This window comes from Brachycentrus maculatus, unplaced genomic scaffold, assembly GCF_059751285.1.
Source record: "Brachycentrus maculatus isolate JH-2025_06_01 unplaced genomic scaffold, ASM5975128v1 h1tg000349l, whole genome shotgun sequence".
Taxonomy (NCBI): Eukaryota; Metazoa; Arthropoda; class Insecta; order Trichoptera; family Brachycentridae; genus Brachycentrus; species Brachycentrus maculatus.
In genome coordinates, this window is record NW_028281098.1 from 1,074,432 (window position 1) to 1,090,360 (window position 15,929).

At 33.6% G+C, this 15,929-nt stretch overlaps 1 protein-coding gene across 1 annotated transcript; it reads left to right on the forward strand.

Annotated features, from left to right (window-relative positions):
• The first annotated feature begins 6,234 nt into the window (after positions 1–6,234).
• LOC148303777 (facilitated trehalose transporter Tret1-like) lies at positions 6,235–15,146 on the forward strand. The gene is made up of 8 exons (XM_088269443.1): positions 6,235–6,596; positions 8,067–8,296; positions 9,218–9,541; positions 10,640–10,751; positions 11,890–11,922; positions 12,547–12,764; positions 13,509–13,709; positions 14,790–15,146. The coding sequence occupies exons 1-8, from the start codon at positions 6,527–6,529 to the stop codon at positions 15,084–15,086; spliced, it is 1,485 nt and encodes a 494-aa protein (XP_088125569.1). The 5' UTR covers positions 6,235–6,526; the 3' UTR covers positions 15,087–15,146.
• The last annotated feature ends 783 nt before the right edge of the window (positions 15,147–15,929 follow it).

The window sequence follows — 15,929 nt, forward strand, 5'->3', positions numbered from 1 at the left end:
TGTAAAAGAAATATTTAATTACAGCTTAAAGAAATTCGCTATTAATATATTTTCATAATTGCAACCTGGCAACTTCGTCACCGTTTTCATTTCTCCGTGTAACTCGCATAGGCAACATATATGATAATCATTTATACTTATGCAACGACATTGCACTTCACATATAACTAAACATCTCAACGCTTTGCCACAGGGTTAGGCAGATAAAAAGGCTAACTTTTCAAACATTTGTCGTTTTATGCATTCCAGACGAATCAACTTATAGAATAGATGTCTCATGCTTATATCAGCTACCATAGTAAAGTGATCTTACCAGCTCGCTACTAGCGTACTAAATTTGGCGAGTGTGCCTTTGCTGTTACGGGTCCGATGGCATGGAAAGCTCTTCCACTAGTACAGGAGTGCAATGTTTTTTTAAAACTAAAAATGGGAGTAAACTGCTCTTGGCTGTCGAAAATTATGTGAAAATCATAATTCAAATACCTTTTTGCGTCCAGCAGACGAAAAACGTCACAAAACGAGTCGGTTTTTCAATGAAATAATCTTTTGCAAACGAATTCATCCATTGTGCATTAGCTTCATCAAAAACATTTTGTTTTGTAATTGGTGATGAAAATGCACCAAAATTTGCCATCAAAATTGATGAAAAAGCGATAAGTAACCCTTTAGAAGTATTCATCGTGTTATTCAAAGAATATTGGATATTTTAAATTTCATCGAAATTTGAAATATTTAAAATATTATATACTTAACAGGTTTATACTAGAACACTGATTGAAGTCAACTTAAGAATACCTATGGGTCTGGTATGTCTTTTATGTCGAACAAACTTAACGAAATTTTCTGTACAGGGTGTTTAGAAAGAGTATGTATTGTTTGAAAGTTTAGAAAAGCTTTAAATTTCAAAAAAACTTATATAAATTCCAAATATTTGTAAATAAAATACTGAATTGAATACTCTAGGGATATTTATCAAGATATATCCTAGATACATGATATATCAAGAAATATCTAGAAGTTTAAAAAATTAGCATTGTGGTTGTCAATCATGGGTAGAATTGGTAAATGTTTGACGTGTGTAAAGTGATCACTTAACCAAGCCCTGTAAATGTCCCAACTAACTACCTAACCACCCATTACGCCGCTTCCCCGCAGGGGTAGGTAGAAATAACAGAATGCCACACCACTCTGTCATTGCAAACATTCTTCACCTATTCCACGTTCATGCATCTCCTCAAGCTGTAAGCCTTGTCCAGACTTCCATATTCTTCGTCATCCATGTATACAACGTCAAAAAAATATTTTTTACAGTTTTGTATGTAACATTTTTATGTGTTTTTTTTACAATAAAATACAATTTAGTAGACCCAAAAAACTTGTGTTTTTTTATTTAAAAATTAATACATACATTAAAATGGAGTTGTTCAAATTGAACCAAATTAATAAATAACATTTGTTTTTTACCACTTGAGTATTTTATTGTTTTGACCAGTTACAGTTTATATTCAAACCCGTAGATGGAAGCATATGTAGCTTCCGGAACTAGTCGTAAATATATGTAATAAAATAACTAGGTACCTACCTATACATTTTATTAAGTACTTACAAATAGTACCTACATAAAACAGTTCTACCACCAGATGTCGCATGCGTCGCACAGAATTAAACAAAAGAGATCCGATAGAAAAAATATAATATTATTAACTGTCAGAATCAGATAGATATAAAAATTATTGTAAAGATTAATTGAGAATAAACTTTTATTGTCGTTTCTTTAATTACAAAGCAACACATTGTTTATTTTATTATTATACACCCACTTTACATATTATTTACACCCAATTTATAAAGAAAAATATTACCACGTTATATATTTATAAATATATAATTAATAATATTTTAATAAAGCGAAATATTTGTGTTTTTATTATTTACACAAATATTTGACTTTTTTACTATTTCTGTGAGCCTAAGCGGCTCATTATTAGAAAAAGGTGTCAAATAGTGGTAGAGAGGGTTCGAGTCGAGAAACTCTGACTTAAGAGTCCGCGACACTAACCACGGGACCACAACCCGACACAAATATAATACTCAAGTCGTAAAAAGTGTTTTATTTATAATTTAAAGTTGATTTATTATTTTGTACATTATTAAGTGTTTTAATATATATAAAAAGTCGATACGTTTGTAAACATCGAATATTTTTGAAATGTTGTCAATCTGACAAAAAGTAAACATGTTTTTCCATTTATAAGTGTTGGAACATGTTGGAAAACTCGCGAAATCGGATGACTTTTGCATTTGTTTAGAATTCATAAAGGAAAAGTACATGTCGAACCAAACGGTTCGCAATACATCAAACGATATCAATCAAATCATGTCATATTAGCATATCGCTCACTCCTTTCAAGAACGTCATAAATCAAAAATCTTGATTTTTCAGGAGAACGATTTTAAAGCTTAAAAATATAATACAACATATTATTAGATTAAAACCAATATTTTTAGCTTTTCCACTTTATTTTTATTTGACCAGCGACCGGGTTTCGTCGTTACCGACATCATCAGACTGGTGTTAGACATCAGACTGGTGTTAGGCGTTAGACATCAGACGGTCGTTACCGACATCATCACCAGTCTGATGATGTCGGTAACGACGAAACCCGGTCGCTGGTCAAATAAAAATAAAGTGGAAAAGCTAAAAATATTGGTTCTAATCTAATAATATATTAAAATGCAATTCCATCGCGAATGTCAGTGGATAATATAAATCTATATAATACAATGTATAAAAATAAATATCAAGCCACTTACTGAACTATTTACTGTGCAACAGATCTTTTTAGGTAAAACCTGAAGGTTTTTTCTCCATTTGAAAAATATTTAGTTTATTTAAAAATATAATTAAACAATACCTTTTCTTCAAAATGCAAAAACAACACTTTCTGCCCTGTAGCGGGTAAATATTAAGTTTAAAATATGCCTCTTTTGCTGGGATATAGTACATTTTCTGGGCATTCCGAAAACATGCACAACTGAAAATTGTCGATTTTTTATTTATGACGTTCCTGAAAGGAGTGAGCGATATATTCACAGTTAGTAGTAAATTTCTGCCATCCATAGATCAAATAGAATCAAATATGCAATTGCATTAATTGATTAGTCAATCACTTTATCGTAATATCGATCCATTTTCCATTAAGTAGTCCATATGCAAACCGCGTTTTGTTAAAAAATAAAGTTTTTTTAGCCAATGGCGGCAATTGGTCCACCAACTTATTTAACAAAACTAAAACCAATCCCTTTTCTTAGCAAATGGTGCTACAGAAATCGTGTCGGCGATGCGTGAATGTGATAGAGGCGAAGATTGTTTACATAGACAGCATGGCGTTGCGTTCTATCATCCCTGCCTACCACTACAAAGAAGCGGCCTTATGGTTAGTTAGTTTTTATCATGACCTCAATCAAATATAAATAAAAAAGACTTAAAAAGATTGTATTATTATGTTAGCGTCTGTGTTTGCGCAAACTTTGCTGTACCTTAATATCATTTCTGGTGTGCGAATTGATGACATCTTATGACGCATTAAAACTACAGAGATGCATTGACCTCTATCAATTACAGATAACTCGATGAAAGTAGCATACAAGGAAGGGTGTTGGCCTGATATGTGTATATATATATATATATATATATATATATATATATATATATATATATATATATATATATATATATATATATATATATATATATATATATATATATATGTATATATATGTGTGTGTGTGTGTGTGTGTGTGTGTACGTATTGCTGAAATGCTGATGTGTAATGGTCGTCAGAAGCAGTGTTCCGCAAACTTTTTCCATCCAAGATAGACCCACCAAATTAAGAAATTTTAGATGCATATTTATCATATTAACATATTTACCATGCTAACATATTTAACATATTATGTTTAATGCAAAATGTGCGACACACCAACTAATCACCATGGTACACCAGTGTGCCGCGGCACACACGCGGCTGAATAATGATCCCTTATAGACAAAATAAAGAAATCACGCATTAATTGAACCCTATGTGTAATAGGTATCAATAGTAAGGTAGAGTAAAGACAATTGAGATGGTATTTGCACATAGGACGATCTGATCATATTATGAACCAGACAATCGCCACGAATCTTCGTCGAAAGACTTCTAGAGGAAGACTAGAGAATTCATGGATGCTGCAGAAAGATAACACGATTCTAAGTCATGACGTAGGTAACGTTGTCCATGATAGAAGGACATATAACCTGAAGACGAGGAGAGCTGACGCTACTAGTCTACAAAGACGATGAGTTGGGATGGAGCCAGGAAAAAAAAGCATATATGAACGTATATATGTAATAAAATAACTGGGTACCTACCTATACATTTTATTAAGTACTTACATATAGTACCTACATAAAACAGTTCTACCACCAGATGTCGCATGCGTCGCACTGAATAAAACAAAAGACATCAGATAGAAAAAATATAACATTGTTAACTGTCAGAATCAGATAGATAGATAGAAAAATATTATAAAGATAAATTAAGAATAAACTTTAATTATAAACTTTAATTACAAAGCAACACATTGTTTATTTTATTATTATACACCCACTTTACATATTATTTACACCCAATTTACGAAGGAAAATATTACCAAAATAATATATATATATATATATATATATATATATATATATATATATATATATATATATATATATATATATATATATATATATATATATATATATATATATATATATATATATATATATATATATATATATATATATATATATATATATATATATATATATAAATATATATATATTTATATATATATATATAAATATATATATATTTATATATATATATATATATATATTTAAGAAATAAAATAAAATATTCTCAAATAAAAAATAATACATTCAACAGTTTATGTATACATTACATAAATTACTCTGAGGTGCTACTGAAGATAAGGCATTCTTAAATATTTAATAGACGGTGATTTAAATATCACTTAAAAGTGATAACAGAGATCGTCAACTTGTTATTAAACTATGTGTGTCAATGTGTCAATCTGAATCAGAATGGATGAAATTTGTCACTCTGGTTAGTTTGGGTTTAGGAATTCCCTCTTTCTCTCGTTTTTCTCTTACGATCCGAGATCAAGTTTTCTTACAACTCGTCATAGGCCTCCACTTTGCAATGAGCAAATGTTGACACATTCCTGATTAGCCCACACTAGTTCCCAATGTAGATTAAATAAATAAAAAAATCCAAGAATTGGAGAATGTTGCACGTGTGTAACCAGCCTATGACGGTCGTAAGCTTCGTAAATGTCCAGACTTCCATATTCTTCTTTATCTATGTTGAGATGTCAAAATATAATATGAATATTGACAAAACAATGTATGATAGATGCTCGAATAGTGAAATAAGGAAGGAATGCAAAACTGAAAAAAACATTATCGATAAAATTAAGAAAGGTGTGTTGAGATGGTTTGGACATGAAGAACGAATGAGTGAGGAAAGAACGGTAAAACAAATTTATGAGGCGAATGTAATTGGAAAAAGGAACAGAGGAAGACCGAGAAAAACTTGGAACGATCAAGTATGCCAAATACTTGAAAGTGGTCATATTAGGAGTTGAAACATTCGGCGGGTATGTATGAAGAGATACATGAACGTTGAAGAGGCGAAGAATGTTTGCAAGGACAGAGTGGTGTGTCGTTCTATTCTCTCTGCCTATCCCTGCGAGAGGCGGCGTGATGGTTAGTTAGTTATCTAGTTATATTTATAAATATTGGTATTTTTTATTTCTTCGGTTACCTTATATTTTATTTTATACAAACTATTATTTACACTTAATTTACATCCTATATATATTTACGTCTTCTTACAGTAAACAAAACATTTATTTTTATATTTTTTTCAGACTTTTTTCATTCTTCATACATTCAGGCATCTCATCATACTCATTGGTATTGAATAAGAACTTCACGACAATACTCCCCGCAAACTGATAAAATATTGATAAAAAAGAATTGTTTTCTTTTGATTTTTTTTTCCATTTGTGATTCACGGAATTACCCGGTGCTGATCATGTATTGAGCATATATGACTGAGTAAATATCGCGGGCAAAATAATCTCACACAGTCTCTTATAGCGAATTTTATTACAATATTTGTCTTAAGTTAATTTAGCCAGTAGTGAATACCACATTAAAATTACTGCGTTAAAAGTGGAAATAGTTATTAATTTAGTTAAATTATTTACTTCTTTTAACTTCTAAATCCTTTAGTGTGTATTTAATATACAATATAATCAAAATTAATACGAAATTTAAAAGAACTTTTGTGTAATTCTTCTGTGTTATCTAACAAAAAGCACGTAAGATATTCTTTGCTTCAAATGTGTACTTAAATACAAGTTTTTGAAGTGATATTTCTTACATTTTCGTTTTTGTGATTTAAACAAGATGACGGACACTTGTCAACCTGACGACGCTAAAGGCGGTGTAAGAAATCAATTTATAGCTATTTTGACAAGTAAGTACCTACTTTGTGACTGTTTTAAGTAAGGACTGATGGAACGGACGTTTTAAATACAGTGCCAACTGGATAATTCGAATTTAAGTCGTGCGGTTGGTCGTTCTGATAAGGGAATCGTTCGGGTAAGTATGTGAGAGAAAAAAAGGAAGTTTCATAAGAAAGCGCTCTTTATTTTACAACATTTTGAGTGTGTCCAAAAACTTTTTCATAAATCTGGATTATCTCCAATCATAGGAGTTATTTTTTTATATATTATTTTAAGAAATAAAAAGACTTTGTTTTTTGATCCACTCACATTTTATTAACCAACTAGTTTCGGCAACAACCAGTTGCCCTCTTCAGGGTTTAATTTATGACTAAACCCTGAAATGATTAAACCCTGAAGAGGGCAACAGGTTGTTGCCGAAACTAGTTGGTTAATAAAAATGCGAGTGGATCAAAAAACAGTATTTTTATTTCTCAAAATAATATATCAATATGATCCACGATGCTTTCAATATTCAAAACGTTATTTTTTCATATTATTTGTTGACATCTCAACATAAATGAAGAAAAACATGGATGTCTGGGCATTTACGGGGCTAACGACTGTCATGGGCCGGTTTAAGCGATCACTTTATAAACGTTTAACGTTCACCATTCTGCCCATTATTTAACATCCATATTGCAATAATTCTTAAAACTTGTATGTATTCAATGGTCTTAGATCCTTCCGGTAAGGTTTTTTTCGATACTTGTGAAACTGATTGCAGCGCCATCAGTTGAGGAATTGTTGAAGAATTTTTAAAAACTTATTTCTTTATATTATTTTTTGACAATCTCATCAAAGATGAAGAAGAATATGGAAGTCTGGGCATTTACGGGGCTGACGAACGTCGTAGGCTATTTTAAGTGATCACTTTACACACGTATAACATTCACCAATTCTACCCATTATTGACAACCACACTACTCAAATTCTTGGAAGCTCTATATATATTAACCAATTTTGAAACATTGTTCTTGAATCACTAGAATAATAGAGACATCTATTGGTGAGATGAAAATAAGCTTTTTATTTCTTTCAAATTGACATATCATCCGTAGGGTGAATAATCCAGTGTCGGTAATAATAAATAAAATTTATACTGAATTGTCCGCCTCCGTAGTGTAATGGTCAGCACGCTCGGCTGCCGTTCTGGAAGTCCCGGGTTCGATTCCCAAGGGGGGTAAAATAAATATAAGTGATTTTTTCACTGTCATATTTATTCAATATTACCCTGGACTGGTACCTGAAGCGGAGGGCTGATCACCTTTCCTTCATGTGTAAACGATCAAGATAACACTGCGTTTATATGACGCAGTGCCCTTTGCACCATTGGGGTGCGGATAAGGGTTTTATTATTATTATTATTATACTGAAAATAAAAGTAAATAATTATCAATCAGTACATCATTGAACCTCAATGTCCTATATCTTTCTTTCAGTAAACTTATTGATCTTCTGCGAGGGCTGTGCACTAGGATGGGTAGCGCCATCTCTGCCCATTTTAACAGGAGAAGATTCACCTTTGGGAGCACCTTTAACAGTTTCAGAGGCATCTTTCATCGCGTCGTCCTTTTGCATTGGTGCCATCTTAGGAACACCATTATTTGGTTGGCTCGCTGATTACATTGGGCGAAAAAGAGGTGTTCTAGTGGCTTCAATACCTTTCATGGTAAGAATTACTTCAACCTCAATAATAACATTAAGGAAACATAGAACCAGAATAGTGGATAACATGGATCGTGTAGCAAAGACTCTAGTGGCAATTGGCAAGACTGTAAAGAACATTGGTACCATAAACTAAGTTAGGACACAAAATGCCAAACCCTCTTCTAGTGGAACAGAAGGCCTGTTGATGACAAACAGCAGCCCGGCTTCTCCTGAGGAGTGCAACGTGGTTTCCTCCTAGCAATGATCAAATGCTGAGAAGTTCCTGATTGGCCCACACTAGATTATCCCTCCTATTCCCAACACAGATAAAATTTAAAATAAACAAAAAAAAATAAGTTAAAATAAACCAAAGTCCGCCAATTGATCTAATTGACCTTGTACATAATAAGCAATAAATTGGGCGAGACATGTTACAAGACAAGACCTCACAAGATGGACTCCTAAAATTTTAAGATAAAGACCATGGGAGAAAAAAAGAGGCGTTGGAAGACCTCAAGAAAGATGGTCCGATGACATAGCCGCTGTGGGGGGTAGAAACTGGCTGCAAGCAGCAACATACCATAAAAATGAAAGAACACTGAAGAGACCTATATCCAACAGTGGAGAACAGAAGGCTAAAGAAGAAGAAGAACAAGAAACATCGAAACAATTACAGAGGTTATATTTATCATAATGTATTAACAAACCCAATGAATCAATAAAAAAAACGGAACTCCAATACATGCAATTTTCTCTCAAACTCAACTGACAAAACAAAACACGTTCTCGGTATTCATGTTCAAGATGCTTCCCTAAGTATTCGCCTTTCTTCACTCATTCGATTCAAATTCTGTGATATTATTGTACATTTATCAACTTTAATGTGTGTTTAATTTTAATAATTAAATCATTGCTTATCAAACACACTTGTTTGTTTTTTCAGGTATGCTGGAGTGTGAAAATGCTATGGCCAACTCCGACGGCGATGATTTGTGCCAGATTCATTGTCGGGATGGGCGCTTCCGGCGTACTGCTCGTGACGCCAATATATTCTGGAGAGGTGGCAAGTCTGGAGATCCGGGGAATATGCGGAAGCTTTGTGACCTTTGCCTTCAACATAGGAATTGTATTCATCTATACACTTGGAGCTTACGTCAATTACTTCATTGTCATTGCCATTTTGTTGGCAATACCAATTTTGTTCTTCGTTTTGATGACTCGCATGCCAGAAACACCGTCATATCTGGTCAAAACAAACAAAATTCAGGTATTAGTTGATTTAATTTTTTTAAAGTATAATCCGCACATCCCCTACTTTAAGAGGCTTGTCTGCAGGCAAGATAGTAAGGATAGGGAAGGTAAATGTGAAAGATACATCACAAGCACCCAGACCAATTGAAAATAAACCTTTCTTGAATTCATTTTGCAATTAGCGGGAATCGAACCCGCGATGCCAGTTTCGCAGTCAAACGTTGCCACTAGTCTTTGCTACACGATCCATGATATCTACTATTCTGGTTCTACATATGTTCACTTAACGTTATTATTGAGATTGAGGTAATTCTTACCATAAAAGGTATTGAAGCCACTAGAACACCTCTTTTTCGCCCAATGTAATCACCCAACTACACTACGGCGCCTACCTATGATGATGATGATATTGATCGAGAAGAAATATAACATCGTCAATCGATCTCAGGGTGTAGAGTAGTTGGAATCTGGGAGAGAAAAATGGAGAACTGATCTCTATATGGGGAAATTCTGGCAATGTCGTTTCCTAAACTCACGAAATGTTTTAGCACAAGGTGCTTTATTCAAAACCTTGGCTCTATACGAATAATACATAGTATCATATTATTTTTTGACATCTCATCAAAGATGAAGAAAAATATGGAAGTCTGGGAATTTGCGGGGCTGACGACCATCATAGGCTGGTTTAAGCGATCCTTTACACACGTGTAACGTTCACCAATTCTACCCAGTTTCAATAAAAAGCTTCTTTTCAGCTCAATAAAAAGCTTCTTTTCATCTCACCAATATATGTCTATAGTGAAGTTCTAATGATTCAAGAACAACGCTTCGAAATCGGTTCATATATATAGAACTTCCGAGAATTTGAATAGTGTGGTTGTCAACAATGGGTAGAATTGGTGTTATTGTAATTGAATTACACGTGTGTAAAGTGATCACTTAAACCAGCCTAATACGGTCGTCAGCCCAGACTGTAGACCCCCAGACTTCCATATTCTTCTTCATCTTTGAGGAGATGTCAAAAAATAATGTGAAAATAACTCCTGTAATTGGAGATAATCCAGATTTTGTGAACAAATATGTCCACCCAATGCCTATTTTTATTATCTTGCAGGAAGCAACAAAGGCTCTAGCTTGGCTCCGGAGTCTGCCCGCTGACAATCATTTAATAAAAAAGGAAATAGATGCTTTGATAAATCAATCCAAAACAGAAAATCCAAAACTTGGTATGTCAAATAACATTTAAACCTTCAACATACTATTTAAAATATTTTCATATAATCATTAAAATACCATTCAGTTTTTTTTATCGTGCAACACTGCAGAACATATGTTATAATTTCGCTACCTGTATTTACTTGTATACTTTATTTATTTACCCGGAGCCAATGAATGTTAGCTTAGTGCAGTTGAAATGCAATTTTCTGTTTTAATTTACATGTTTTGTTTTTCTGTTATATGTAATTTATATGTTTTTGACTTGTCTCTTTTACATACGTTTATTTTACCTTGTATGAGAATATATGGAGTAAAAGTATGATAGAGTAGAGCGGCTGATTTCAGCATTTGCACTGCTTTACGTTTTTTTTAATTTTCCATAAAATATATCTTTGAAAAAACTTTGTAGTTAATATGTAAAAATCGCTTATTTGTAAATTTAATTATACATATAAGCAAGGTACAAGTACTAAAGGATTTTTTTTAAATACCAGTATAGTAATGCCTCGCATAACGTACTTAATTCGTTCCAGTAGCTAGTTCGTTATGTGAAAAGCGTTTGCCCATAATAATACGTGTTAAAAAAATCGTTCTGTAGCATATAATATGGTATTGTAAATTAAAACAGATACTCAGGTTTAGGAGAGTCTACTGAGGCTTGCAGGGTCAAATATCATTTTGTTCCATCCTTTGCTTCATGGCTGTTGGTTTCTTGAAAAGCCTTTCCAGCGTTGTCTGTTTCTGTCCCTTGTTCAAACACCTGCCGGAAATAACCGGCAAGGATGTCATTGTAGAGATGGTTGATCCTGTTGGCCTCAGCTGAGCTAGGATAGTGAGTGTTGATAAACTCCAAAATCTCTCCCCATTTGGAAAAGGACCTTTTTCACGACATTAACCTATGAGCCGGGACTTAGCCGCCCAGTTAAAACAAAAAATGTTTCAATTAACGAATTTTTAACGAATGTTTCAATTAACGAATGAAATTTTGAAATGAATAATGCTCGTTATGAGAGGTTCCACTGTACTTTATGGACCTTAGAGGTTAGAGGTTTGCACACATCATCTCAAGGCTTGAAATAAAGATGATCAGATAAAAATAAATAATTAAGTATAAACAACTACATGAAACTGTTTTTTTCATTACAGACGGTGAAGAAATGTCTTCATGGAAATTTCTCTGTAAGTTACCTACACCACAGTTTGTAACAATTAATGTTTTTTTTTTATTGTAGAGAAAACAGTACGGCTGTTCAAACTCAAAACACAGTAAGGGAATTTTTTTGTAGTGCTTTTTTTTGCATTTATAGACTAAGTAAACTCTACTAAGTTCAAAAATGCAAAAAAAAACGTACTACAAAAAAATGTCCCCTACTGTGTTTTAAGATTGGACAGCCGAGTATATTTTACAATATATATTTAACAGTGTATCTCAAGTTTTGTTCATAAATTCTGGGTCTAGCTCCGCTAAGGAGTTATTTATATCAGAAAAAAATATTTTATTTAAAAATAAGTTATTTGAAAATAACTTCTGTAATTGGAGATAATCCAGATTTTGTGAACAAGTATTTGGACACACTCAAAATGTTGTAAATAAACCAAAGATGGTACTGAATGAGAAACTTGATCAAAGTGTTTCAATTGAAGCATAAATATAGCTTTCGGTCATAGCCCTGGGATGCCCAGACTTCCATATTCTTCCATAAAAAGGAAAGAATGATACATGTTTCATATTAGGTCGTGACACCTTTAAATTTCCATATTCTTCTTCAACTATCTTGAGATGTCAAAAATGGTTTATTTCAGTTACTTCCCGATCTTCCTTGAAGGGCTTTGCATTGGTCACATTCCTGATGACGGCGCAATGCTTCATGGGCATCTTTGCGGTGCTCACGTACGCCAACAGCATCTTCGCTGATGCAGGAAGCACCCTATCTCCTGCTGTCTCCAGCATCATAGTGGCCATCCTCCAGCTGATTGGATCGGCTGTAGCCACGTCTCTTGTTGACAAGCTAGGGAGAAAGGTTTGGGAACCTAATTTTTCTTGGCTCACTCAATTTTCAATTTAGACCCTCATTTTTCATAGCTCTAAAACTGTTTAATTCATTCCACAAAGATTGTTATGTTAGACAATAATTGCCTGGGTTTGTTACAATTTAAAAAAATCTTAAATTATTTATATACAACATTATAATGAGTGATTTTAATCCAGGATTCGGATTCTCACATACTAATAAAAGAGTTTCTGCTAAATAAAAAGCTTCTTTTCATCTCACCAATAGATGTCTCTAGTGAGGTTCTAGTGATCCAAGAATAATGTTTCAAAATTGGTTCATATATACATATGTAGAACTTCCAAGAATTTGAGTAGTGTGGTTGTCAATAATGGGTAGAATTGGTGAATGTTACACGTGTAAAGTGATAACTTTAACCAGCCTACGACGGTCGTCAGCCCCGTAAATTCCCAGACTTCCATATTCTTCTTCATCTTTGATGAGATGTCAAAAAATAATATAAAATTATTTATAAAAAAACATAGATCTAATTACTTTCTTCTTTTAAACTTATAACTCATAAAGTACATATTTGCTTACTTTTTTCATTTTCATTTATTTCATTTTATATTGCAATTGGCGAGAATCGATCCCGCGATGCCACCCATGAGTCTACCCAACTACGCTGTAGCGCCATCATAGACTATAATAACTCATTTTACCATCAGAAAAAACCTACCTTGTATTAAACTACATCTTCCTAACTTTTTCTAGATCCTTCTCATCGGTTCTTGCTCTTCCGTGTCTCTCTCGATGATTTGCCTGGGAACATATTTTTACGTGAAGGATTGTGGCTACGACGTCAGCTCTCTGGGCTGGATACCCGTCATAGCCCTTTCCACCACAGTCTGCACCTTCTCAATGGGAATTGGTCCCATTCCATTCATCATCCCGTCAGAAGTATTTGTAATCAAGGTAACCCTCGCCTTTATTCAATGATTCAATAGTGCTAGCTGTAAAACACTTGTGGAGGTCCTCACCAAAAATTTCCTTTTCCAATATTGCACAAAATAATCTTTTAAATGCAAATTTGTTATTATTTTTGTATTTTATCGAAATCTGAACTAAAACGTGACCAATCCTGTGTTAAACCAATATGAAAGCATTAAATCGCACCAAAATGTAACAATTTTGATTACTTAATAAAATCATTTATAATTGAAATGTAACGTTTTAGTGTGGATCTCCCCAGTTGACTAAGACCACTTTTGAGCTTATTTATTAACACATTATATTTTGTATTTTAAAAACATTGTTTACTTTGTGGTATTGTAATACAACACTCTCCTTTCATACAATTCATCGTTCACATTGTGTAATAAATAAAAATAAAACATAAATATGCGGGATGGAGGATGTCGTAGAGACAACAACTATCCAGACTCCCCATATTGCACTGTACCGCTATCCCCAAGGTAGACTACTCTCAGACAGACCACCAAAGAGATGGATCGACAGCTGGGAATCGATATCGCAGGAGACTAATCCCTCTAAAAACAGGCCACATGGTCTACATCAAGCAGAAGAAGAAGAAGAAAAAAAAATCTTTAATAAATAATCTTCCTGGCTTCATCCCAACTTATCGTCTGTGTAGAATGCTGGAGTCAGCTCTCCTCGTCCTCAGGTTGTAGGTCTTTCTGTCATGGACAACGCCACCTAGGCCATGCCTTCGAATCGTGTTATCTTTCTGCAGCATCCATGAACTCTTTAGTCTTCCTCTAGATGTCTTTCGACGAAGATCCATGGCGATTGTCTGGTTCACATTATGTTCAGGTTCTCTGCGTCCTATGTGCCCATACCATCTCAATTGCCTATCTTCTACCTTACTATTGATACCTGTTACACATAGGGTTCAATGAATGCGTGAATTCTTCCTTTTTTTCTGCATCTACCATGATTTTTTGGTCCTCTTTGAAAACTTTTGAACTTATAAGAATCAAAATAATAAATTGATAAAAATAAAATAAAACAAATTTGTTTTATTTAACTTTTCAGGTAAGGAGCCTAGCAACCAGCATCAGCCTGTCTTGGTTATGGACCTGCACATTCCTTGTTGCCCAGTTTTATTCTTCATCCGTTGCAATGCTGGGAAGTCACGTTGTATTTTGGGGCTTCGCGGCTGTAGGCTGTTTCACCATACTGATCTCTGCCATCTTTCTGCCCGAGACGAAAGGCATTCCAATCGAAGAAATAGTCGCGATATTGGAAGGGAAATCACACAAGAACACTGCAGATGGAGAAAATGTACCAACGAAAGAAACACATTCATCAGAAGAACCAAAGAGATACTGAAATAGACTTGTGTCTAAAAATCTCTTAAACAAGATATTTGTATTAAATGAACTAAATTTTTATTTGCGTTTTATTTATTTTAACTAACTAACTAATTAACCATCATACCACTTCAGAGTATGCTGAGAAAATAGAACGCCATACCGATGCGTCTTTACAAACAGTACTTGCCTCTTCCACATCCATGCATCTCCTCATACCCGCCAATCATTCCGATTCCTTACCTAACCACTTTTACAGTATTTGTAATACTTGATCATTCAACCTTCCTCTGATTCTAACTATATATTTCTCATAAATTTGTTTAATGGTTCTTTCTTCACTCGTTCGTTCTACGTGCCCCAAACCATCTCAACACATCATTCTTAATTTTATTACAGCAAATAAATATTGCTTTGAAAAAAAGTTTCAACTTTTCCTTTGTTAGATCTGAATGAACGTACACATCAAATACTGTATGATAAAAAAAATATTTTTGTATAATGTATACCATGGGTGGCCAACATTTTCAGTAGCTGGGCCAGATTTTAGAAATGAAATTTCCTATTGGACCGTAAAACAAAATTAATTTTATTATTCAAGGCAAACAAGATATTTATACACATTTAGCCTCGTAATGCCGTTTAATGTTATACTTTTTCAAGATAGAAACAGAATTATTGCATATCAGGCATGTTGGCTTTGTTTTAAATTCCACGAAAAAATAGTTTATAGTCCATCTGTCTCAAAAACTTCTCAGTTCTTTTGTTACTCTTCTCTTCTTTAGTCCAACGTCTTTACTACTTGACGCCATTATGGGTCTTGGAATTATCAGGATAGTGAAATACTCCCATATATGGGATA

What these genes read in the sequence shown, in the direction of transcription:
- LOC148303777 (XM_088269443.1), top strand. Translation starts at nt 6,527, where the DNA reads ATGACGGACACTTGTCAACCTGACGACGCTAAAGGCGGTGTAAGAAAT. An exon ending in TCAAAACAAACAAAATTCAG is followed by an intron (nt 9,542 to 10,639) that starts GTATTAGTTGAT and finishes ATTATCTTGCAG; the next exon opens with GAAGCAACAAAGGCTCTAGC. An exon ending in CAGAAGTATTTGTAATCAAG is followed by an intron (nt 13,710 to 14,789) that starts GTAACCCTCGCC and finishes TTAACTTTTCAG; the next exon opens with GTAAGGAGCCTAGCAACCAG.